At 37.1% G+C, this 27,689-nt stretch overlaps 1 protein-coding gene across 1 annotated transcript in view; it reads left to right on the forward strand.

The window, feature by feature from the left end:
• The window catches only part of PLCL2 (phospholipase C like 2), a 103,662-nt gene that overhangs the window by 70,610 nt on the left and 5,363 nt on the right, over positions 1–27,689 (forward strand). Inside the window, exons 5-6 of the mRNA XM_082499315.1 lie at positions 8,941–9,016; positions 23,358–23,467. Coding sequence (XP_082355441.1) covers positions 8,941–9,016; positions 23,358–23,467 — 186 coding nt within the window. The remainder of the gene's footprint in view (positions 1–8,940; positions 9,017–23,357; positions 23,468–27,689) is intronic.

Raw genomic sequence — 27,689 nt, forward strand, 5'->3', positions numbered from 1 at the left:
TTATGGCATAATCTCAGCTTGCTTCTTTCCATGTATGTGTTTCCTAGAATATAAAACATCTCAAAAAGAGGTGAGAGAGGAAAGGAAGGCTGAAAAAGTGAAACCATGAGTGTATTAATGTGTTTTTCCCACTTATGGGGGTGTACTGCCACTGTCAATTAGGCACAGCATTACGTTTATATCATAATATGCCAGTGAATTCAGGAAGCATAATAGACATTTCCTCTGCATTTGTCTCAGAAGGGGACAGTGTTTTAAAGTCTAAAGGGAAATATAATACTTAATGATATCATATTATATGATGTATGTTATGGTCAAGGGAAATGATCCTTCCCCTCTATTCAGCACTAGTGAGGCCACACCTGGAGTACTGTGTCCAGTTCTGGGCTTCCCAGAACAAGAGAGACATGGACATACTGGAGGGAGTCCAACAAAGGACTACGAAGATGATGAAAAGACTGGAACATCTGTCCCATGAGGAACAGCTGAGAGAGCTGGGACTGTTCAGCCTGGAGAAGAGAAGGTTCAGGGGGATTGCATCAATGTGTGTAAATACCTGAAAAGAGGGTGCAAAGAGGACAGAACCAGGCTCCTTTCAGTGATGCCCAGGGACAGGAGAAGAGGCACGACTTGAAACACAGGAGGCTCTGTGTGAACATCAGGAAGCACTTACTGACTGTGAGGGTGACTGAGCATGGGAACAGGTTGCCGAGAGAGGTTACGGAGTCTCCACCCTCAGAGATAATCAAAAGCCATCTGGACATAGTCCTGGATAGCCTGTGCTAGGTGGTCCTGTTTGAGCAGGGGGAGTTGGACTAGATGACCTCCCAAGGTCCCTTCCAACCTCAGTGACTCAGTGCTTCTCTGCTAAATTTATTTTCTTGCATAGTTGGAGAAGTAATTTCTAAGGTAGACAATATGTTTGCTAAAAAACTTACTGCTTTGAACAAATTTAGTTTGATGTGGAAGTCCTCTGTGTGTTCAGAAGTAGCCTTTAGCAGCTTTGTTTTCTTACCTTGGCAGTTTGGACTATACTTGGATAGTACAAAGATCAGTTGTTCTTCATTATAGAGGAGCTTTGGACTGTCTGGACAAAACCACATCTGATTTTTATCTATAATGAAGTTGTTATTGATTGTTGTCTTGAGTCAGAAAGGTTAGTTCTAAAAATTTATTTTGATTGGAGATGCCAACTTTGCAAAAATCCTTATTTCCATAGAGTCACTGAGGTTGGAAGGTATCTCTGGAGATCATCTAATCCAGCTGCCTTGCTCAAAGCAGGGTCAGGTAGAGCAGGCTGCCCAGGACTGTGTTCAGTTGGGTGTTGAATATCAGCAAGGACAGAGACTCCACAACCTCTCTGGGCAACCTCTTCCAGTGTTTGACCACCCCAGATCTCCACTGAGTCTTCTCTGCTCCAGGCTGGAAAGTTCCAGCCCTCTCAGCCTCTTCTCACATAGAAGATGTTCCAGTCCCTTAACTCTCTTTGTGGTCCTGCACTGGACAGTAAGTCCATAGCTTTCTTGTACTGGAAAGACCCGAACTGGACTGAACATTCCAGATGTGGCCTCACTAATGATCCTCCCTAGAGGGGAAGTGGCCTCACTAATGATCCCCCCTAGAGGGGAAGGATCACCTCCCTCAGTCTTCTGGTAATGCACTTCCTTAGCTATGGTCAACTTCTTGACCACCAGGACACCCAGGTCCCTTTCTCTGAAGCTGCTTTCCAGCCAGACAGCCTCCAGCCTGGACTGATGCGTGGATGGGGTCATTCCTCTCCAGGTACAGGACTCGGCACTTCCCTTTACTGAACCCTTTCTTGGGGTTCCTCTCAGCCCACTTCTCCAGCTTGTCAAAGTCCTTCTGAGTAGCCGCACTCAGCAGTCTGCTGTATCCAACCTCCTCCAAGTTTTGTATCTTCTCTGAACTTGTGGAGGACGTGCTCCACCCCATCATCCAGGCGATAAAGGAAGATGTTTAAACAGTAGTAGCTCCAGTATCAACCCCTGGGGCACACCACTATTGACTGTCCTCCAGACGGACTTCATGCTGCTGATCACAATGCTCTGAGTCTGGCTGGTCAGCTAGTTTTCAGTCCACCTCACTGCCCACTTATCTGCCATCTACTTACTTCCTTAGTTTGTCTATGAGGATGTTATGAGAGACAGTGTTGAAAGCCTCAGTAAAGTCAAAATAAAAACCATCCACTGCTTTCCACTCCTCCACCAAGCCAGTCACCTCATTGTAGAAGGCTGTCAGGTTGGTTAAGCTCAACTGCTCCTTTGTAAATCCATGTTGACTTTTCCCAATCACCTTCTCGTCCTTCAAGTGTTTGGAAATGGTTTCTGGGAGGATTTACTCCACCACCTTCCCAAGGACTGAAGTGAGACTGACTGGCCTCTAATTCCTTGGTCCTCCCTCTTACTCTTCTTGTAGATAGGAGTGAAATTTGATTTCTTTGAGTAGTCAGAAATGTCCTCTGATTGCCCTGACCTTTCAAAGATAACTGAGTGTTGCCTTGCAATGACGTCAGTCGCCCCCCTCAGGTCTGGTGGTTACATCCCACGTATATGTCTCTGCATTTGATGAAATTGTCATTAAACAAGACTCAGTGTATCTATTGCCAATCAATATCTGCTTTACATAACATGAATTACTCAACTCATGGACTGGCTGTTGTCTTTCTTTGTTAATTTCTAAAATGTCTCTGAGATTTGAAGAAAAACCTTAAAAGAAAAACAATAAAAATCTGTTCTGCTGGGGCGTTTGCAGGTTTTTTTCCTGTCTCATCACTCGTCAGTAGTGGTAGTCAGAAAGTTGTACTCTCTGAGAACTACTGAGCTATCTTGATTCAGTTATCTTTTCCATGCAACTTAGCAAAGTCTTCTTCATATATTTTAAATCTCTGCTAAGAGGTCTTCTGGAAGACTGTAACTTGAGCTTGGGACAGAGAAAAGTATATTGTCTCTTCTGTTAAGATGCTACTTTGCAATCACTTCAACATATTTCTTTGCTGTATGGCACTCCTGTTTGAACTTTAGGACCCTTTACTCTTGAAAACTGAATAGCCCTGATCTAGTGGTACTAGCAGTCTCAAGGGTGGTAGGTGTAAGGTTTTTATCAGTGCTTATTGAGTTTTGAACTGGGCTCAGTAACATGAACATGAGTCGCCTGCTTATTAAAAGTCCATGTCTGTTTTTTGTGGTGGTGCTGGTTAAAAGTTGGGCATTTCGGAATGCTTTCATTGTGGTGTCCACACCGTTAGGACAGTTCATTTGAGTTCTGAGGTTTAATGTGAGTTTAAAATCTGATTTTCCAGTCATTTCCTTCCTTATTGCTATAACACCATTCTTCTCCAGTGGAAAATCAAAGGCAGTATATATAGTTCAAAACAACTCTGTGCAACTTCAGATCAAGCTGACCGTGGCAGTTGTCACTGAAAGGACTAAGAACAATTCTTTTGTTTGTTCCAGTGCCACAACAAAAATGCCTTCTGGTGCATTGACATTGAATACTGAACTGCTTGGATACAGTTTATGCATATATTTAATTAGAACTGACCATATTTTGTTTGATTTCCCAGTACAAGAATAAAGATTCTTGAGAATAAAAGTTTTTATATGCTATCCCTATCAGAGTTCTTTTTCTTGCTGACCCTCTCTGGGTTGCACACATCTTTTGAAATGGTGCAGATGCTTTTATCAGTTTATGTATTGCAGTTTGGCATGCCCCATGTTTGGTTTCCTTTTTTATGAAGTTCTATTTGCTATTGGTGCTATTTGCATTCTGGACTTTATAAAATGGCTGGAAAATGCAAATTACTTTTTTATTACTACTGTTAAGAGCACCGGTTTGGCCACTGCATGCTAACCTCTTTTCAGAAATGGTGTAGTTTATGGTTTTGGAAGTATATCTAATATGAGGAGATTTGAGATGAGAGGAGAATGCGAGCAGCATTTTGTGGAGAGCACCATTTTAATAAAGATTTGGTTGATAAGTACTGTAAGTATGGTTTCAGTTTTACTATTGGAATGTAGGTCTAAGTATTAGCAGCAGATAGTCACAGATTTCAAAATGTAAATGTGTAGTGTGCTTTACTTGCTAAAAATAAAGTTCACCCTTGGTGTTGCAACTCTGTCAGTGAAGGTAATTTCTCTCACTGAGTTTCCTCAGCCAGACACAGTTTATGATTGGCTGTTTTTTCCATTTTAAAATGCAGTGAATGTCTCTCTTCATGTGCTACCAACCAGTTCCACATGCAGAGTAATGAATAAATCCTGGTTGGGTTTTTTAAGGTTTCTTTTTCAAGGTCTATATTCTTTGTTAAGTGATGTTTAAAATATTTAGGGTTGAGTTCAGTCTACATCTTTTCCCTAAGCTGGAGGCATAAATAGAATATTCTGTGTTCTACCAGAATACCAGTCTTCATGAGCCTAGTAGAAATTGATCTCTACTTGTTCAAATTAAGCTGAAATTGAATGAATGGTCTCAAATACATGCATGCATATGTACATGTGAGCACTTACATACATGCATAGGCATTCACAGTGTTACTTCTTAGCACTTACCTCTTTCATAAAAAACCCAACAAAACAGACTTAACAAAACTCTGCAACATAAAAAATAAGCCTAAATGGACCTGTATATGCTTTTTTTTTAGTTTTCTGTAACTGTCTCTGTTAAGGATATATTTAATTTTGCTGAGAAAGTGGATAGATGCATTTTTTAAGTATATGACTTTTTCACTTGGTTTGTGAAGACACAGTCACATAAGTGGTGAGTGGTACCAATGTTGGCAACACAGTTCCATCAGAATTGTTTGGGTTTCTAACTATCGCCATCATGCTTTTTAAAATGGGGACAACATACAATAATAGAGGTCTCTAATCCTCACTGAGAACTCTGGACTAATCATTTCATGTTTCTTTCTAAAACGCCTTAAGAATAATTTAATTTTGTTTTTTACCTTTCTTGACATTTATCTTTTTCTTAGAATTACTGACAGTTTTTCTGATAACTAGGTAAAATGGTCGCATGATTTAACAAATAGAGTTTAATGAATAGATCAAACTGTCATCCTGGCTTCTGCAAAAATGTGGTGACTTCAATGCTCATAAAGCATACCATTCCGTATTTCCCATTCACCAAAAAAATTAGGAAGATAGTCCAGTGTGTAATGAGTATCAGAGCAGTCCTCTGGTCATACAAAGACTGGGGTGGTGTGGGGGGATGGGAAATGAAGGGAGAGTTAAAGCAATTCCAGAAAGTGTTACACATTTTATATTTGCAATATATTTGTTGGATATTTTGAGTCTTTACTTCCAGAAAAAAGCGACATAGGTTAGAGATGGGAATTAATATCATAAAAGACTTGCTAGAAAGTATAGCTACTAAACTTCATATAATATCTGTTCTTTTCTTAGAAGAGACATGGGTAATTTGCAATACATTTTTAATGATCACCTGGTAACTGGTTGTTCCCTATTAAGTTTGTTTGCATTTCTCTTTCCAGTTTTATCACTCATAGTATTCTCAAAGTTGTCTGTGGTTAGCAAATACCTGCTTATTGATTGGCTTGATCAGTATAGACTAGTCTAATATATACTAGACTCTACTTGGTCTTTCTCCTCAATTTCCACAACTAATTTGCCTTGAGAGTTTCATTTCTCATTCTGCTGCAGTTACACTGTTTTTCACACTGAAGCTCCTGCTTACCCATCATTTTCTACTTCGCTTTTATACCAAGCACACGCTTACATACAAGTATCATTTGGATCAGGATAATTTTCTGTTTAAATATAACCATTTATATTCAGTTGTGCGATATGCTGTGTCTACCAAAAGTCTTTCAGTCTTTGTTAATATCTACATGTATGTTTTCGTGGTGTTAAAATTTTGGCTTGAACACCAGAAAGAATTGATACACTCAAAAGGTCCATAAGAGTCATTTAACAAATAGCTGAATACATACTAAAAGATGACTGCATGTTGAAGAGCAGTCCATGAATAAAATTATAATGAGCTAATACTATTACTTTATTAACAAGCACAACTAAAAGGTGACATCTACCAGTGCACACAGCATACTGCTCCCTTATTTCTTTAGTTGAAGGAGTTGGGGTGTAGCATAATATTGATTGAATGGTAGTGGCAGTCAACCCCTGAATTATTGCTGGCTCAGCCAGTTTTGCATAGTGGTGCTGTTAATCTTAAACCTGTATTTAATCTTAAATACAGTTTTGTATGTATTTTGGAGACCAAAGATAAAGAAAGTAACTGTTACTGGCCTTGGTAATATAAAAATTGGTATTAGAATAATTTTTGTCACATGAAATGCATTTTTCTTCAAAAGCTGCAAAGAGGGCATTGCTTTTGATCTGAGAGTGTTTAGGCAAAGCAGCTTTCCGTGCCAAAACTGTGAAATATTAAAACTGCACATTATTATAAATTCTTCTTCAATGTTATCCTTGCCGTGATGAAAGAGCACTAATGCAGCGATTAGTTTAATTTCCTTTCATCTGCAGAACGAGTACAACTTTCTTGCTTTGTCAATGCAGAAAGTAAACAAATTCTCTTATTTCTGAAAATCAGTGCAGTGTCTCAGAGTAAGTTTTCTAATCTGCTGAGACTTGTCCTCTGCTATTTCTAAATTATCAGATGTGCATGTAGAATGTATTGTATGAAGGATACAGAGCAGATAGAGGTGTTCTGTGTCTGGAATAGGACCTAACTGAGATGACTTAGAAATTATATTATTATACACATGGGGTCAGGAACACAGAATAGACTAACATAGGGCAGTTGCAGTATTTCTTACAGTTCCTTCAGAACAAATACCTTGAATAGGAAACAGGTCTCTCTCTGCTATGAACTCCGGTCAAAAGTGTTCTCAGGTGAAAGGATTCTTACTAACAGAGAATCCCACAGTAGTCCTTATTGTGGATTAGCATCCTGACAAAACAAGAGACATACATGCTCAGCATTTTATTTTCCAAGGTGGTTTTCAATGCAGCAAAAACTCAGTGGAGGATGCTTTACAGTATCCTTTCAGCTAGTTAGCAAAATAACATCAGTTATTGGAAGTATATTTGTGATTGAAGCAAATGTGTTACATGACACATATTGAGACAGGTAACATCCTTGCCTTTCAAGCACATTTATAATGGCTTCATTTCAATTTCTGAATACTGTTTTAAAGGCCAAATAGTAATGAAACACAGTGAAATGCAGCTTTCTGCTTGACGCATCAGGAACAGTCAGTTCGCAGTGCTCCCCATAGAAGGCTATCTGGGTGACATAAAGTATTCTGTTATTAAAGTATGCTTCTCTAAAATAATTGTCTTCAATTTGTTACATCTAATTATTAATTGACGTCATTCTATTTATAGGCAGTTTTTGCTTGAATCAATATTGGTATTTATATTCAAAGAACAATCCAGTTGAAAATAAGTAAGCTAAAGTATTTCACATGCAGCTGAGCAACCTGACCGAGTTATTTTTTCCTCGTTTATTATAATTTGTATTTTTTTTTTAAACTCACTTAATATAAATCTGCGTGAACAGATACTTTGAAATTAAATACAGGTTAATCAGGATGTGAAGATTAAAAGAAATTATCCGGTACGATCACCTCCGCATACTCTAAAGTTGCTTGTTCATATGTGGTTTATATGTAGCATAAGCGTGGAATTGAGTTTTGCATAATTTTCTTTATAATTTTAAATTGTAATTATAGAAACAGAGCTAGAATTATTTTTAAATGCTTTGTAATTTACATAAACCAGATTATTGTGTAGCTGTAAATAGTATAGTCTGTAGAGCAGTTGACATGCATGCAGGTGTTCTTCCTCCTCACTTGCTTGCACACTTGCTGTCATTAAAAATCTGAGGCTTATCTGCCTGCTTCTCCAAATTTATTTATTCCTCAGATCAGTGTTCAGAAAAAAAGCCTCCATGTCACTCAGCTGGAGAAGTCTCCTTCTAATACGTATGAAGAAGGACTACCGTAGTCATGCCTCTTAAAGTATTTTTTCTCTGAGGAAAAGTCTTAGAGAGGTTTGGTTTTTGGTTTGTTTTTTTTTTTTTTTTTCCTGTAACATGGAACGTTCCTGCTCATAACAGCAGTTGTGGTCTCCAAAGTAAAAGGAAGTTCTACATGAACACCCACATAAGTAACGTGTCAAACTTTAGTTATTTAGTAACGAGAAAACTGTCGGCTTGAGTGGATACCAGAGATGTCAGTGGGCAAGGTGTGAAGCAAAGTCATTACTTCTCAGTACATACCCTAGGCTGAAAAATCCGCACAGTTCCATCTTAATCAGTGTGCTTTCAGCCGAGCTTCCGTGAAAGGCTTTTTGTTTAGACAGATCAGGTAAAGGAATAATTTATTTTTTCTTATCCTCCAGTACTAGCCTCAAGTGATTTGTTTTCCTCCATAGAGTGTTGTCTCATACATATGTACAGGTCAAGCTACAGAAAGGGAAAATGTAGAGGAACAAATCTGGAAAAGCAATGGGATGATCCCTAGGAAAAAGGAAGCACTGGGTGGTGAGTGGTCATCATCCTGAATGTCGGAGTGAGTGAGGAAGAGGAAACCTGCATCCAGGTTATCTCACCCAAGCCACCAAAAGTGAATTACCTGGTAAATAGTTGTATAATTTCCGCTTGCTTTGATAGGCAATGAACTATGGAGTAGACATTTTACTTCAGGGCTCACAGATCCCAGCCCAAAACCATTATATTTTTTATGTCTTTGTGTCACAATTAGAGCACTTCTCTGACTGGTCTTGACCAGAAAAATGAATGTATTCATTATATTAACAGAAAATATTAGATTATTGATTTGAGTTCAAATTTAAGCATCTTTTACAGATTAAAAATTTTCAGTAAAAATTGATTTTTACTGATATTTCTTTATATTTTAATTTATTTTCTCTACAGATGATTCAGACCATCAGAACTCTAGTTGAAAATACAGATAGCTTATATGAGAAGATAGTACAGTGTCAGAAAGCAGGTAAGTACAAGCTCTTTTTAAAAAATGTTATAGAGAACTTACTGCAATTTTCTTTACTTACCAAAACTTTTAATTTAGTTTATTTATTCAACCGTAGCAAAAAAAAACCAAAACAAAACACCACCCATACCCAACAACAAAAAAGCAAACAAACAAAAAGAAATTATTGTAATTTAGGCACCTACAATAACAGTAAAATGAACATTTCAAATCATAGAAATCAAAGATCCATAGAATTACAGCTTGACTTCGGAAATCATGAGCATTTTGTATTTGGACAGTAGCTTGTCAATATAGTCACGACCACAAATGCAAACATAAGATTGCAGGAAAGAAAGTGAATGATCTTCCTTCACAATGAAATCTTTTAACCATTTACACCGATCTCCTCTTTTACTGTGTGAGAACTTTTCCTCTTTTGTCATGGAAAGCTTAATGTCTTCAAGAGCCTTGGTGAAGTACCTTGCCTTCTCATAATTACATGACAGTAGTTCAGATATTCTGTCCCTGCATTTTTCTAGATCTGTTGGGTGGATACCCTCTAGTTCTGCTGGTTTGTTACTATTTTGTCTCTTCAGAGTAAAACTGGTTTTGCAGACAGTTACATGGATTTTCTGTGGCAGGCTTTTCAAACTACATGGATGCAGAAAGTCTGTTTTTTTAAACTTTGTTATGACCTATTGGTCCCACAGGTTCTCTGGAATTTTTCCTGTTTCTGATACATATTTGAAACAAATTGTGTAGTTAGTTCTTTATCCCTTCACAAATCGCCTCTTTTTCACCTGATATATTGTAATAGTTGTCTTATTTGAACATGACTTTGAGTTTTGAAGGTTTCCCTCTTATTTTGAATAGCACCTCTGACTTGGCAGTTTAATCATGCTTGTTTTCTTTTGGTCTTTCTAAGTATTTTTTCAACAATATTATAAATTTACTCAAAGTAGTGATACATCACATTTTGCATCAGAAACAAGAAATCTGCCCGAGAGTCAGTCAAAGTGTCTACAACCATGTCTGGGTTGACTCAATGGGGACAAAAGCTTTTTATATACAAATAATTTTTTTCTATCTGAAATTCAGCATCTTGCTGTTCCCATTGTTGTCCATGATTTTCTTCCATTCTTTGAACCACTTCTCTGCTGTCCTATATATTTCAGTCTCTTTTCTTCATTCTTTTTTCCTGAAAAGAAAAAAAACAACAATGCTCTTCCACCCTCACCCTTCCTTTACAAACTCTTTTCTGTTAATGGTGTTGTCCAACTCAGATCAGCAGCAGGAAGGCTTACCCACTCTAGATTTCTAGATGTCCCCTTTATTCACAGCACACATTCCTCCGACTCTGTGAACTTTAGTCAAACCATAAAAATGTCAAAATACTTGAAAATTGTAATTTGTCTTATTTACTTGAAGCTGTCAAACATAAATGCCATGAGTGACAAAGTATTATTTCACATATCTTGTTGGTAGATGCAGAGATTTATCTAAAATACCAAACTCAAAATATATCATGCTACCATAAAGGCATCATCTTGTAGGCTTGTACGCATATTTCTTGAATCATTTCCCACTTTTGTGATGGTAGTGTGTCATATTTTTTAGTTTCATCAGTGTCTCAAGCAGTTTAGATCCTTGGTTAGAGGAAAGGCAAAAGCTAATTGCCTATTTTACCTCATATTTTAGAATTGTTGCCCTTCAGAAATGATTGTTTTCTACTAGCTCATATGGATTCCAGTAAATGTCTACATCTCTGACTTTTGTAAGTCTTACAACCTCATTTTACCTGAAGCGCAGCTGGGTCCAGGAATCCTTTGTTTAAGAATGCTAAAGACTTAAAGCCCATGCTAAATAGCGGAGATTTTGATCTCGTTTAAATGAGAAACCTCCAGCATGGTGACATAAGCCTAAGTATGGATTATGTAATAGATCCTGCTATTTAGGGCAGCTTTAGCCTTGCAGGGTCAAGGTACTTTTAAGATGAATGAGATGAATTGAGTTACCTTTTAATATCAATGGTTTTAAAATATTTTCTTATGACCAGTTGATCTCGTGATCTCAGTAGATGCTACTCTATTTAATTCTGAGTAAAAGATTATACATTTTCCTATGTAGCTTCTTGAGAGGGAAAAAGCAAAATTATGCCCTTGTCTGGGCTTTTTTGTTCTGTGGCTCAAAGAGTAAAATTTTGTTGTCATGAACAGGCTTATAAGAGAATTCTGTTAAATAGACAAAGTGGACTTGCTCTATTAAACTCTTTTCTAAGTTAAGTTTAATAGGAAGACTTTTAGCCTCCTTTACAATTCAGAACTAATTTTAAAATAAAGGCACCATTATTTCTTACTTAGTTTGATGGCCTGTTGAATAAGCAAAGATATGATTCTTGAGATGGCTCTTTTCAGAATTCAGGTTCTTTGCTATTAGTATTCTCTAAGAAGATTTAACTGTAAACTCCTCTCCTCATTTTGGTTCTTTAAAATTAAACCATATGAAAAAACTTCTGGTTTCTTCCTATCAGCATCTTAATTTCGGCTCAACACATTCTGTTCTTAATTAAATAGTTATTGAAAGCATTTTAGATACATTAGCTAATGAAAAGATATGGGAACATAATATTGCTTTGGTTCCCACTGTACTTCTTATTCTTAACAGAATTAAGAAAAAAATCTGCATAACTTCAAAATGATTGCAGTGCCATTTATTTTGTTGCTATTAAGCTGGCTAAAGATCCCGCAAGAAAATAGAATGTAGGTGCTAAAGAGAATTTAAAGATAATCCAGTCCATCCCCTTAATCTGTTAAAGACCTGTATCTTCTCTAGAGTAAAGAATTTGAATGTCCAGGTCACCTTACCCCATTCCTAGCCTCCTTTGTACCCAACTCACATCATTCTTGTACTTCTCTTTAGAATCTTCCATTGCATTCTTTTGCTTTATAATTTAAATTCTGCCTGAGCTCATCACTGGTTAAGAGAGAGAACCGCAGCTTTGGAATTCAGTTTGGTGTTCAGCAGTGGGAGCTCAAAAAGACACATGATATTCCAACTATTCATTAAATGATCAGGGGGGCAAATAATGAGCGAACACAGTTTGCTGCTGTCAAAGGATTACTGAACGTAATCAAATGCAGATATTACTGTGAAATAGTACATGAGGATCTTGTGACACTGAGAACTATAAAACAACATGTGAAGTGTAACATCACTAAGGGTAAATTAATGTGTAGGGGAAAAAGTAGCCTTGACAATACCTACAAGAAATGGTCTCTAAGGTTTCTTTTTTAATTCAGGAAAAGTAATTATTGTATACAGTTCTAACAGTGTCAATTTACTGCTAATATCATGCATGAATATGCATTCCAGCTTTATTTCTGTATGGTCATTTGTGCAGCCAGAACTCTTGTTCAGGTTCTTGTCGTCTGGGATCTCAGCTATACTACCCTTTTCTCTGAGCTTGGCCGTTACAGTTTTGCTTTATGTATGTCATTTTCCTGGCTGTCATTTTGGTGTCTGTCCCTATGTTCATTTCTCTACTTTTTCCTCATTGTACGTCAGGACTGAGCTGGTTTCGCTTTTCTTGTGTTTGCTCATTTGGTAGCAAGAGTTTCCACTGCCTGATAGATTGTCATCCATCGTCATGCTTTCTATCGTGTTATCCCACAGGCTCACTGTAAACATCCACCAGGCTACTTCCTTTGAATTGTTTTTTAAAATTATCCCACAACTATAGCTAGATTGACACATGTCCTCCTACTACCCTAACCAAAATAGTTTTCATTGCTTCCTTGTACTCCCCACTCTTTCTTTATCCATCTGTTACCTTTTTTCCTCATACTTAGATTTTAAGTTGTTGCAGCAGGGACTGTCTTATTTAGTCCATGTGTACAGTGACTAAACCATCAGGGACTTAGTTTATTAAATAAAGCAAGTAGTAAAAGACATAAAATCAGTACATTTTCTAACGTGTACTTCAAAGCAGTCCTTCACCAGTGTCAGAAACAGGATACAGGATATCCAAACATCCTGGATGCTGTCAAAGATAAACACAGTGCACAATATCCATTGGGAAAAAGTTATGTCTTAGCTGCATACAGAAGAAGATTATGATGGTGGCCATACAAGCACTGCAAATACTTCTTGTAGTTGAAAATTAAAGGAATAAAATCAATTTTGTCCTCATAGCTTTTCACCCTAATTGTCCTTCTTCATCAAGCAACCCCACTAAGCATCTCCAGGTGCAGCTCCACCACAGCTCAGGTTATACTGTCATTGCATATACTCTCTGGCTCTTTAATCCTGTTCCTCTCCTGTGCCTTGAATATTCTAGAAGCCACATTCTACTGGGGAACGGAGGGAGTGAAGAATTCCACTTAAATCAACTTAGGTAGCATGGGTGAATACATGATTGATCTTTTTTCTTTATGGTCAAATCTCTCTCTCCATTGTTATTCACAGCAGTCATATACCGTATACCATATTTTTCATATATTGCTCCTCTTACGTAGCTTACTGTAATACCTTGGATGGTGGTGGTTTTTGGGGGAACCTGATATATTTTGCACAAGGGTGGATGATTCCTAGGATACATCTCCCATACATCTGGATGTTCTTAATGATCTCACTTGCTGCTCTCAGGGCAAACACTTAAGACTTTTGTGTTGTTTTCCTGAGTTTGCATCTTTTGTTCCTGCTGTTAATGCAATTCTAGCCCAGTAAAAGATCAGCTCGTATGAATGATGACTGTCTAAAGCTACATGTTAAACTTTCAGCAACCTCAGTGAGCAAAAATGATTGGAAAATTTGGTTATGTACTGGAAATCAAAATAAAGTTCTAAGAGGCAAAAATAGAATTCTTGATTTTAAATAGCCTTTCCCAGTACAGAGATATTTACAAAATTAATCTGTTATATTAGCTTGTAGTTCGTATTTTTTAGCAGTTGCCTTCTACATGGTAAAATGATTAAAGAGGCAGGATTAATTATATCTCTTAAGATATTGAGAAATATACTAGAGTGCACAAATATAGCAGACATTTTATGTGCTAAGATCAGCTCAAAGGCTACACTGTTATCCGAAGTATAGTCTAATCCAAAACAGTAGGAAAGGATGAGAAGTCTCTTTATTCCCCCCTGGACTGTCTGTATCTACATGTGACAACATAACTGGTACAACAGCTACTGACTGAGACTAACCAACAGTTCCAACCTATCCATAGATGAGGGTTAAACAAAAGCAGAGTTAGTAAATTGTTAGTATGGTTGAAAGACAAATTTTGTAATATGTGTTATTAGCTAATGTGCTGAAAGGTTGTACAGGCTTTCAGATACACATTCCCCTTCATGTTTTAAACAATAGCAACAAACAATAACAATTACAGGTTGGCGAAATGGCTCTGGGTTTACCTAATTGTGTTAATCAGGCAATTTGAAAGAAAAAGGTATCCAGCTTCTCTAGACCAGAAGGTGATATTAAGGAAAGGAAAAGTAAAATTTTTGTGGAAGCGAAAGAGAGAATACTTACTAATGCCAGTGAAACAATGTGAGCTTAGCAGGATCTGAACACTGGGAGAAATTACAATGTGCCATAAATCAATGCCATTATTAAGTCTGCTTTCTAGCATTCAATAAAATCAGGATCTTTTTTCCTTGGACTTTCATTGGTCTCTCTTGAGGATCAAGGCTGATAAATAAAAGATGGATAAAGCAGTCCATGGAAAAAAAAAATCCTCTCCCTTGTAGCTCTGTGTTTCTGCCCTTTATAGACAGCATTAATTTATTCTTGTACATGGTAGTGGCTTAACTTCACCCACATTCAGAAATGTAATCTGTCTTCACGGAGGACTGTCCTTGTGCATGAAAGTTTTCCCTACATTGGAGGTGAAATATCGAGAGTCTGCTTTTCAGAGCAAATGTTTTGATATGTGAAGGCTTGGTTTTCTGTGTATTTTGTGTGTACTATTTTGGAGGTACAGAAAAAGTGTTGGTGTGTGTGTCTTATGTGTTTTGTAGCTTTATATGCATTTTGTTGACTTTGGTGTCTAGAAGGTTAATGTGACGTAGGAGTGTTCTTGAAAGTGTTTGAGGAAGGTGGAGTTGGAACTCCTGGAAGTAACCAGGTTTTAATTAAATCAAGGCCAGGTGTCACAGATGTCCTCTTTATGGCTTTATAACAACGTAAGTTTGGTGCTGCAACTGGTTCATAAAGAAGTTGGTGACCATCTTATGTCATAAGTGGTTCCCCAGCATTAAAGAAAGTGTTTTATATTGAAGATTGAATTATTGTGATTGTGCATGAAACTGGATGAGTCTGGATTGGAAGACTAAATACTAATTTAGTCCTTGCAGAGAGGATTGCTTTAGACAGGCTGTGATGCCGTTGTTTTTTGGGATGTTACAATTAGAAGGTTATCTCAGGCATAGAATTTGTCTTTGCTACTTTGAAAGAATGAAAGGCCAGCAGGCACCAAAATGTATTTTTAACCATCTAAGTAGAGGCAGTACATGGCTGTCTGTCTAGCGAACATTTCCACTTACTATGGAGATACTGCACATTGCCAAAGCAGTTGAAATAATTAAAAAATACTGAACAACTAATTTAGTTAATGTATTATTTAGTCAAATATTAATCTAAATATTTTTAAATAATTCAGACCTGGAGCGTCTTGAAACTGGAGCACATCTCACTCAGAATCTGCAATGAAATTCTGATTCTCTAGTTATGATGTAGAATGTTTTGGGTGACTTCAGTGGGAAGCAGGTGCTTGGAAGTACTCGAGGATCTAATCCTTGTTCCTGTTATGACTCAGTTTTTGCAGTTAGTAGTGATCCTTAGATAATACAGAGGTGCTCTAAGTATTAATTTATTACAGTTCATTTTAATTCTATGTCTGAAAAGTGTTCTGTAAGCAAAATATGTGAGAATTTGCAAGTACAGTGACTTCTGTTGCTACTCTAACATGATTTATTTGATATATTATTGATGTGATCTGGTAGCCAATCACTTTTCTGATAAACTTTGTTTTAAGAGGAAATTGTTTGTGAGGTTGAAATACCTGAGTATCTAAGGAGTATCATCCGAAATAAAAATATTAAGAAACGTAGTTAATTCTGTAAAAAATTAAAGCCCTGGCTTTTAGGGATGTGGCCAAGTATAGCAGTTGTACGTGCAGATTAAATATTTATATGTGGAAATGAGTACTTAACAGCTTAAAGTCTTTCCTAGATTTCTTTCTGTTCCTATATTCCCATTTAACCTACACAGTGTAGGAATAAATGTATAAAGTGCTTTCTTGGATTTTTTTTCTTTGTAAAGAACGAATCTGTGTATGCAAGTTGTTCACAGAAACTTTGTAAGCATTCAAGATGAATGTGCATAGTAATTGAGCTGCAATATGTGGTAACCTAATCAAGAGCTGTATGGTATTTTCCTTCCATTTAAAAAATATTTAATGTTTATTTCATTTTTATTACTTATTACTCTTTTGAAAATTATTTTGTTGGCTTTTAAATCAAAATGCTCTACCAAGAAAGAAATAAAATATATTTGGCTTGATTGAAGTTAAGTGCTTACAGACAGTATTATCAGTGTGTATTTTACGTAGTTATAGACAAATATTGTTTGTTACACATTTTGTATTAGGCCTACTCAGTATATATATTTATTGTGAAAGTTTTACCATTGTGCTGTTACATTGACAAAGTTCTTTGTTACAAGAAAAAACCTATACCAGGAGGAGCCCACCTACTGTGTAGTCATGTCTGGGCTAGGTTGTAAATCATGCTCTTGGCAAGAAAGCTTTCATCAAAGAAAACAAACGACTATGTCAAGTAGAAGTTTGGCTTTAGAAATAGAGTATAGCAAGTGGTGTGCTTGCTTTTGCTAAGGATTCCTTGAAAAATGAGTATCTCAACTCTCAGTTAAAGAAAAGGTGTGATGTTTTTTCCTATAAACTGACGTTGTATGCTAGAGCTTTGTGATAGTAACCCTTACAAAACCAAACAAATTACAGAGTTCCAAACAGTCTTAACTCATCCTATGTGTTTCAGTGTCTTTTCACACCTTGATTTTAATAAAAATACAGTTATCATCAAAGTTTTCCAACAAAGATATATGTATTGTACAGTAAAAACGCAAAAATATAAACACATGCAGCTCAAAGACTTAAGGCTACTTGTGTAATATATGCAATTTATATTCTTCATTTATATTATTCAATTAGTTTAAAAATAGCAGAATCACTTGTGCTGCCTTCTATGTCACATTTTAATCTTAAGTATACTACCCTGGAACTGTAGCGAAAGCCCAGTAGTGGGAGGAATAGCTAACCGAATTTCAAGAGGCGCCATTTCTAGTTCATAATTAAGGACAGTGAATTTCATATGAGATCACTTCATTTTGAAGAAATTAAGAAACTAGTTTTTCCAAGCTAAATGCAGTTGGAGATGAGTAACTTTTAATAGTATCTACAGTGCTGTTTCTCAAATACATCCCCAAATAAAGCTTTTCCCTGAAGGTACAATATTGGCACTACAAAGCCAACATGTCCAGTATGCAGGGCAGCAACAGAAATACATCTTCTGTGTTCCAGCATTTCAAGCATCAGCAAAACAGTAACATGCATATTATAGGCTCACATGCTTGTAAGTTATGAAAGGTTTTGGATCTTCTGAACAGATTTGTGACAATTGAAATATTGATTAAAAATCCACAACGATAAAATAAAGCTAAGATTCTAATTTGGAAGTCATTCTGACAAGTAATGCCTCAGAATTCTTATCAGCCCATCGAGACTGTTGTACTGCCTTGTATGTTTTATTTAGGAAAGAGATTTTTGTTATTGAAGTATGTCATAGCAATAAGACATCCCCATTTCTATACTGTCACATCAGTTCTTGTTTGGTTTATAGACATAAACATTCCATCAGAAAATGCTGAGCATAAATTAATGCAGGTGTGATGTCTGACATGTCATATTATTTAGAGGATTCATCATGCAGCTGCTTGAGGAAACACAGGACTGGAAGGTCCTGAAGACTACGCCCAGCTACAATTTTTGGAAATTGATCATGTCAAGCTCTATTTTAAAACGAGTATGAGTTTTTGATTTGAGTAATTTTCTCTTTTTCAAGGCTGCTTACAGCACCACATCTAGAACGGTATAAATTTTACATAAATTTCAATTTTACTGCTGGGCATTCATCCTAATACTGTCCTTTAGCTGAAATGATTCTTTGATGTCCAAGGTCTTACCTGACCAATGTGTATATAGAGAGCAGTTACTCCTCTTTTGGCTTTCTTTTTGCTAGACTAACCAAGCAAATTTTTATTAGTCTCCTCACATGCTATAGGGCTCCTGTTGCATTGATTAGCTTTATAGCACTTCTCTTTTCCTCATGCTGTTTGAAGTTATTGAAAATGGGAGAAAATAATTGTACATAAAATTTCGGAAGAGCAGCTTGAATGGTAAGGTATTCCCAGGAGGGATGAAGAAATGGTAGAGCCATCTAATGCATTCCAGGTTTGGGGGGGAGGGTCTGAGAGAGGGGAAAAAACAAGACAATCATGAAATTCAAACTAAACTAATCAGCATTCACTGGGGAACCAGAAAGTCATTCAGGACTGAAGGGGAAAATAATTATTTGGAAATACTGAAGGACTGCCTATGAGAATGCTTTAAAAAAAAAAAGGGTACTGCGGTACACAGAGAAGGATACGCTGTGAAATCTTTGATTATGATTGAGAAAATTTGTTGGCAGTATTTTATTCAGTTTAAAAATTGTTGAATCATGCTATTGCTATTTTGTTACATACATTATAGTGTATTTACATGACTTAGAATAGCTGGGGTAAACATTTCACTGAAAAGCTGGCCTTTAACATGGAAGACTTGAATCATATTATGAAAGATGGAAGTGGTTTTGTTTTGCAAGAATAGGAAGTTCTATGGCTTCTGTCAAGTAGCCCTTACTTAGAGTGGAGTAGGGGTGACCAGACTTCTTAATGCAGCTTACACGAATTAAGTGCCCCAATATTCCACAAGCAGAAACTCAGAGGGAAGTCAAGTAATGACACTTGAAACCTCATCAACGTGTCATAAGCAGTAGAGTTACCACCGTTTAACAAGTACAAGAAGGGTAAAAAGTTTCCTCCTGGAAACCATTTTCAAACACTTGAAGGACGAGAAGGTGATTGGGAAAAGTCAACATGGATTTACAAAGGAGCAGTTGAGCTTAACCAACCTGACAGCCTTCTACAATGAGGTGACTGGCTTGGTGGAGGAGTGGAAAGCAGTGGATGGTTTTTATTTTGACTTTACTGAGGCTTTCAACACTGTCTCTCATAACATCCTCATAGACAAACTAAGGAAGTAAGTAGATGGCAGATAAGTGGGCAGTGAGGTGGACTGAAAACTAGCTGACCAGCCAGACTCAGAGCATTGTGATCAGCAGCATGAAGTCCGTCTGGAGGACAGTCAATAGTGGTGTGCCCCAGGGGTTGATACTGGAGCTACTACTGTTTAAACATCTTCCTTTGTCGCCTGGATGATGGGGTGGAGCACGTCCTCCACAAGTTGAGAGAAGATACAAAACGGAGGAGGTTGGATACAGCAGACTGCTGAGTGCGGCTACTCAGAAGGACTTTGACAAGCTGGAGAAGTGGGCTGAGAGGAACTCCATGAAAGGGTTCAGTAAAGGGAAGTGCCGAGTCCTGTACCTGGAGAGGAATGACCCCATGCACGCATCAGTCCAGGCTGGAGGCTGTCTGGCTGGAAAGCAGCTTCAGAGAAAGGGACCTGGGTGTCCTGGTGGTCAAGAAGTTGACCATAGCTAAGGAAGTGCATTACCAGAAGACTGAGGGAGGTGATCCTTCCCCTCTAGGTAGCATTGATGAGGTCACATCTGCAGTGCTGCATGCAGGTCTGGACTCCTCAGTACAAGAGAGATGCAGACGTATTGGTGAGAGTCCAGCAAGGGCCACAAAGGCGATTTATGAATGGACTGGAACATCTTTTATATGAGAAGAGGCTGAGAGGGCTGGAACTTTCCAGCCTGGAGCAGAGAAGACTCGGTGAAGATCTGGGGTGGTCAAACACTGGAAGAGAGTTTGTGGAGTCTCTGTCCTTGCTGATATTCAACACCCAACTGAACACAGTCCTGGGCAGCCTGCTCTACCTGACCCTGCTTTGAGCAAGGCAGCTGGATTAGATGATCTCCAGAGGTACCTGCCAACCTCAATGACTCTATGGAAATAAGGATTTTTGCAAAGTTGGCATCTCCAATCAAAAGAAACTTTTAGAACTGACCTTTCTGGCTGAAGACAACAATCAATAATCTTTTCGTTATTGATAAAAACATTTGTGGAATGGGCACAAATTAAAACCCAGGAAATTCCATCTGAGCACAAGGAGAATTCACATCCTATATAATCTTTGTGATCACTCAGAAAATTGTGGATAATATTCTCTTTAACATCTGCTAGTATAAGTGGAAAACATGAGTAACTTGTACTTTTTGGATTAAGCAGGTGGTGTATGCAGATATCTCTTAAGAGTGATAAATCAGGTTAGTATTATGTCTGTTATTGTCCAGGAGCTCTCAGACAGTTCAAAATTACTAATGGACTAATAATTCTAGAAGTAATTAAGCCTTGTAAATGTAATTTGCTTACTATATCTTAAGTAGAGGGAGAGCTGAATTTTTACTTGTAAGAAAATCCTGTGTATTTATTGAAAAGAAAAACATTTAACATCCAGTTTTCTTTGCAAGCATATCTTAAAGGCACTTTTACGTGAGTTTATATGGACATAGTTTTCATTTTATTAATTTAGCTGTAAATGAAAAGCTCTTTCCTCTCTTTTCCTTTTTCTGTTACCTTCTAAGAAGTCAGTTTCATTTTGGAATTTAACACCTTTGTTACTGCTTAACACTATTAATGCATGAAATAATTCCAAGGCAAAATGCAAGAAAAGAAAGCAAGGACACAGAAGGGGAATACCAAGAGACATATAGGCAACCGTTACATGCTGTGCTGCATTTATACTCTAAAATTAAGTTGTCCATATATTGTGTAGCAAATATCATTAATCCCGTTCAGCAGATGGAAAAACTGAGACTAAGAGGTGAAATAATCCATTTCAATTTATCAGGCAAACTAGTGATAGAAACAGAAATAAAATTCAAATCTACTTGTCCCTGGTTGTATGTTTAGACTTAATAGCTTTAGTTTAGCATGATAATGAGGAGTTGCCCTAACCAGTCCATAAGAGATGTTGAGGACGGGGGTGATCAGTGCTGCTTAAGCAGAAGGCACTTGTTTGCTGAGGGTTTACGTGTGTGCACCCCTGTAGGATGATCTGACTTTGTTTCATTTTCTAATAAAGGGCACTTTATTGTGCTGCTGACTGCCAGGAATATTTAGCTGGAGTGGAATGGCTTTGACAGAACAGAAATGTAACATAGTATGAGTGTAAAGAAGGAAGACACTCACCACAAAAGGTAGACAGTGAACCAGGAAAGAGCTCTTCTGTCTCCGTGTTTGAGATACTAGTGATTTTGTCTACATAAGAATAATTTGAAATCTACAAAGCACCAATTTCACATTGATCGTGCAGGCCCTCACCATTATTCTTAATCTCTCTCTGGGTGGCTTCACTTCAAGGTTATTATCGATCACTGGTGCCTGTGGATTTGAAGGGCAGTATTTATAGAGATGGAAATGAGGTACAGAACTCCAAAATTTTAGCCGTATAGGCTCTGAATTCATGGTACAGATCAGGAAATCTGTATTTTTATGGTGGCTCTAGAAATGTAATGTTGTAAATATGGATCTGTGAATAATCTTTCCATGATCATATTTGTAATTTATTTTTTTGGATGATGTGAACAGGAAATGGATACTTGGAAACAGTAATGCATGAATGAACTTTAATTTTTCACCTGGTTAGAAGTGAGTTTTGGGGAAATAGAACATGAATGGTTTACTTGAGACTGTACTGTAGAGGCAGAGTCAGAGCTATGGAGAAGTGTTTGAAATAAAAATGATACAGTAGTTTAATTCAGGGAAAATATGACATTTTCTTTGTAGTAAAATTTGAAATAGTAAGAAAGGCTAAAAAGAATGATCTGTTCTTTCAAAGGAATTTATGAACAATTTTTAAAATGTGTATGTATATAGATAGGAGTAAGGTAAGGGAATGTACAATGAAAACATTCAGTCATATCTCTTCCTTGTAATGAGACCTGAGTATGGGGTAGAGAGCTTGCAAAGAAGAGCTAGTATAATGTTCTTGAAAGCCAGTCTACTCTAGGATTGACAGGCAATGCAAGTTTGTGTGATTATTCCATGATAAATAATTACATGTAAATTTTGAAGCACATATACTCACTGGGCAAATAGAAGATCCCAACATAGTTAAAATTATAATATGTATTTAAGCTATAACTTGCTTGTACGTTCATAGGTGTAAGTCACAACCACTTGCCAACTTTTGTCCTCAAAATACCCTTTACGTTATTAATGATTACCGAGAACACAATTTAATGTATAACTTCCATAGGAGAGTTGCTGTAATCTATGTTGGGTTGATGTGTGTACCTGTGGGAGGACATTTTATTTCCCCTGTATGAAGGCAACTGTTTCAAATTTATTTTTATATGACTTGTAACACCAGCATGGAAAGCAAATTATTTTCCTTACAGCTGTGCAGTGCGCTGGGTTAAAACTAAAGCTCTGGTCATTCTACTTAATGTTTAGATCAAGCTAATCTGAATTTTGCCAAAAATTTTTGGTTTGGAGTTTGTCAGATAGAGGTTTTGTGGACACAGTAGTTTGCATGGGTGTGGTAAAACATCCTTACCGGTTTGCTTGGCATTGTTCCTTCACAACTATTCCTTTTCTCATCCGGAGTAGGGTGACAAGGTTATTTTCTGTGCAGGCCCCAGCATATAAACTGTTAGCTGGACAACTGTGTTTTAAATTTAGTGCGTAAAAGAGCAAGGTACAAAATAAATTTGTTGGGATTGAGTATTTAATGAAATTACTGTTCCCATTCTATAGCAATTCACAAAAAGGTTTTTACGTATGGTGCAACAAATTCAGTTGTGCTTAAAGAATATTTTTGTAGAGTAAATATTTGCTTTGTCCAACAGTGTGGGTTTTGGCTTAGAGAGATCTGTGTATATTGGCATGTTGTATAACGTTGCACATTACTAGATCAGATACATTTGTGCTTGAAGAATAAAATTTCTGAAGCTTTTTCACTGTCATTTTGCCTTATGAGTTTCAAATCTCTATGTGATCAAAAAATGTGTTAAAATAGATGCTATATTCCTCCCTCTTTTATTCTCCACAGCAATGGAGTTTCATGAAAACCTGCACAATATAGGAGCAAGAGAAGGCTTAAAAGAAAGAAAACTGCAAAAATCAGTAGAAAGTTTTACATGGAACATTACAATTTTAAAGGTAATGTGTCTTCCTTTGGTTAGTTACTGTATTTTTCCATTCACAACTGACTTTCTAATATTGTTACTGGTCATTACTCTGTGTTACAGTTCAACTGGATTTATTCACTCTTATAACCATATTCAGTTGAGTTCATATAACTTGAAAACACAGCAGACTCTCTATGTGATTTTTTTTCTTTTCTGTTGTTCGGGGGGGGGGTTCATTTAGTTTGTCCGACATTTTCTTCTTACAACCTTTTAACATTAACAGGATCCACTGTAATCTTGAATACATGGGTGAAACAATGAATATTGATTTCTGTGAAGTGACTCGAGCTGGGAGGAAGCTATGCTGCTCTTTAAACCCTGCTTTGTGATTTGAAAGGGAGTAAGAGTATTAAGGTTAATGCAGTTATTGAAAAACAAAAGGCAAGCTGTTGCTATTTCAGTCACTGATGAATGGTGATTAATGACACATACAAATTATATTAATAATCCAGACTGGAGTAAGTTGAGTGTATATGAGCTAGAGATTCTCTCTGCATTTTGTCAAGCACATTTGCTTATGTTTTGATGCAGCAGTAAGTGATGAAGTATAAAAAAAACTTTCAGCCAGAGACCCTCGGAAACTAGAGTCTGGAACAGTTCAGGTTTCTTATTGCTGGTCTTTCATCTCAGCAGAGTATGTAAAACTTTATAGAGATAGCAAAACTGCCTCCCTTAATTGATTCCCTTGACGCTATCCTTCTAGCATAAATTATTCAAGTTTTGTGTTTACATCTACTAATGAGTTCTTCTCTCCCCCTCAATCAACTATTTCATCAATACATTAAACTATGAAGTCCGTTTTAATTAAAAAGAAAATTATTTTCTCCCACATATTTTTTTTTTTTGGTTCTTATTGAAAATATAATTCCCTATTGCCTCTTCTTACAAGTGAACTACAGAAAAGCAGTAACACACATGTATTTCCAGCTTTCCATGTTGTTTTCAACTGTTAAGCTTTTCACAGTGTTGCTTGGTGCTCTGGTCCCCCTCATGTTACGCTGCACAAATCCAACACAGAGGAAAATCAAAAAGAGGTTAATTTTGCTACAGCGTGTACAGTTAATTTATTCTAAAAATATGTGTGCAGGTTCTGCTTATAAGTAAAAGCACCAGACTATCGCTTTTCTTTTATTAGAGTGGAGTTTCCTGAAGACAGTGTATGGGATGTGTCAAGTGCGATTCCTGTGCTATGTAGGGGATAGAGAAGAGGGGAGTCAGTTCAGTGGGTTTGGGCAAATGTGAAGGAAATTGATTCTTATCCCTTCTTTACTTTTCCGTCAAAGGTATCAGATATCAGCTTGAATAGGCAAACCTATTTTAATGCTGCCTGAAACAGCAGTACCTTTGCTTCATCTCTGCCTTCATTGAGAACATAAGGGTTGGGGGGGGTACGTTTGCAGTTGATGAGCAGCTGAAATGTGAAGTCGTGATTTCTGCATAAGCCAGGAATCTACCACATGGTAGATTCTTGCTCTTAGGAGCACTGAAGGGCTTTTGTGCATATCCTTAGGATTAACATAATTATGAAGTTAAAAGGCCTTCCTTTTGAAGAGATTATTGGGAACATCGTTTCAACATTGACTTGTTTTTTTTCTACTTGCAGATTAAGATCCTTTCTGTAGGAAGGTACAATTGCCCCATAATTAATACTTTATAAAAAAAAAAAAAATGGTGAGATGTTTAATCAGCCTGTTGTTGAAACTTTAACAGGAGGTGTTATGGAAAGTTATGGTATGTTGTTACATTTTAAAAGTTATTTACAAATATTACGGTTCACATAGGCATCTATTAAGTGCTGTTATTCACAGATGCACATAAAGTTAGAGGTTGTGATTTGTTTGAAGTAACACGTTGAGGTTTTTCACTCCAAACTCTTAACTATAGGCTGTAACCATAACCTGTCTTGCGTTATTTAATTAAATAGAAAAAGTTTATGAGTTTCTAAGACTTTTCCTGTCTGGAGAAAAAGTCTTGCAAGCATAATTTTTATCTTATACTATGTTTTTCCATTTGCATTTTCCATTTTTCCAATTCTTTAAAAAATACATGAGGACACAGATGGAAAGTGAATGCCCACATCTTTTAGAGTAAAAATTGATCAGGAGAGTGACAATCTAAGCCACTTTAAGAAGAATTTCTCTTTTCCATGGAATTCCCTGCCTGCATCAAATTAACTTCCTTCTTGAACAGAACAAAATTAAACCCGTCTATTCAGTGGCCCCAAATTTTGCTGTTCAACAAGCAAAACAGTTGAGCAACCAACACAACGAAGGCAGTGCCATGCTTGGATGGATTTAACTTTTTATTATTCTTGTAATTAGGAACAGTATTTTACATGGTCTCTTGGCTATGATTTAGGAATTGCTGTGTTGCTCTGAACAGCATTACTAAATAATTCTTCATGCGCGTCATCCTCAGCGCCCTCACAGAGGAATCGCAGAATGCTCACATGGTGTGGCTGATGTATTTTCCAAAGCGATTAAGCTGCATTTTACCCTCAAGGTACATATTGATTTTTTTTTTTTCAATTGGGACATTTTGACTACAGTTGATGCAATGGAAACTTTGATAAAATAACAAAATTGACAACTTAATTCTAGGAGAACTCTTGTTTAGAACATCTGACGTAGCTATTAAATATCTATGTGTGTGTGCATGCACACGTGTTGCAATCACTATTTTAAGGGATTTTATTTTTCCTAATTTAATGCCATGTGGCCAAATTTATTATTGGCATAGTATGTTTGAATTCAGCTAAATTTGTCGTTCAGTTTGTGTATGTGTATATGCACGCATTCCCATTCTTATGCACCCCATATGTGCACATACAGATATTTAACTTCAGAACATCACTTAGAGTAAATTTAGTCTGCTTTAGTGAACCTTATTGCCTATCTGAGAGATTTAGCGATTGTACAGTATCAGAATATTCCTGTTTTTCAAATAGGCAGTTTGCAAGATCATTTGCTTGTAATTTATTTATTGTTATTACTCAGACCGACAGCACTCATGTTTTCTAAACATAGATAATCACATTTCCTGCCAGAAAGAGTACACAGTTGAAGAAAGAAAATCACTCTAAGTACTGTTGCAGCAAATTCCTACAAACAACATAATGTAACAATTTCTGGACTTTCCTGGCATAGCAAAACTTTGAAAAAAACCTATATAGGCTCAGAAATTGAGATGCCCATAAGAAGAGCATAACAGGATCTTTAAATCAGTCTTTGCAACAAACAGCTGTTCTGAACACATAGGGTGAGTTCAATGGAGGTACCTGGAATGAAGGTGGGATTCCTAACTCCAACATTTGTTAACCGCTTCTTGTTGGCTGTGAGTTTTTAGACATGTCACATTAGACAACATGAATTGCTTTCTCTTGAAAGAAATCCCAAGGTATGCAGTTCATGGTATCTGTTGTCTCTGTAATGACATTGGTTCTGCACCTGCATTATTTTTAAAAATGTATTTATAAATAGAACACTTGAGGCACTTAGAACTTCTTGAATATATATTTTTTTAAAAAAATCATCTGAATTTTATGGACCAAATCTGCAGATGGATTCAGGCAGCACTGTTGTCACCATGGGGCATTAGTAAAACCTCTGATAGCTGCTGCCTAGTCCTGTAGGTACTCAGGAAACCTCCCACATCCCAGTTCAATTTAAATATGTAAAACTACTAGTCTCTTGATGTTGCTGGACTGATGGGATTTTCGCTCCTGATTAAACCCATATTTAGAAGTTAGGAAGTTGTGTCCTTTACGTCCTGATTCTGTAAATGCACTCGCAGCACGTCAGCTAGGCACGGAGCACTGCAGTGTGTCCCATTGTACCTAGAAGCCACTGCTCAAAGAAATGCTTTGAGAAAGGGATACTGGCTTCTTCTCCTGATACAAGCTTTGGGTCCCAGAACCTGAACTAAAGCCCAGTCGTTACTGGTACAGTTTCTTGGGATTTTCAGACAATACTAAAGGACTGAATTCATTTACAGTTACCTGAGGTGAAAGGCTGGCAGAGCCAGCCCTACCATATAGTGAGAAACATTATTTGGGTTTGGTTCTGCAACTGCTTCAGATTCCAGCACTGGGTTATCTCTGTGGACCAGCTTTGTCTCTTTGAATGTAGGGTTTTTTTGTACTTATGATAAATCTGCTTGACTAGGGTTTGAGCCGTTGAGAGGTTTCTTGTATT

Source organism: Vanellus vanellus (genome assembly GCF_965231255.1).
Source record: "Vanellus vanellus genome assembly, chromosome: 2".
NCBI lineage: Eukaryota > Metazoa > Chordata > Aves > Charadriiformes > Charadriidae > Vanellus > Vanellus vanellus.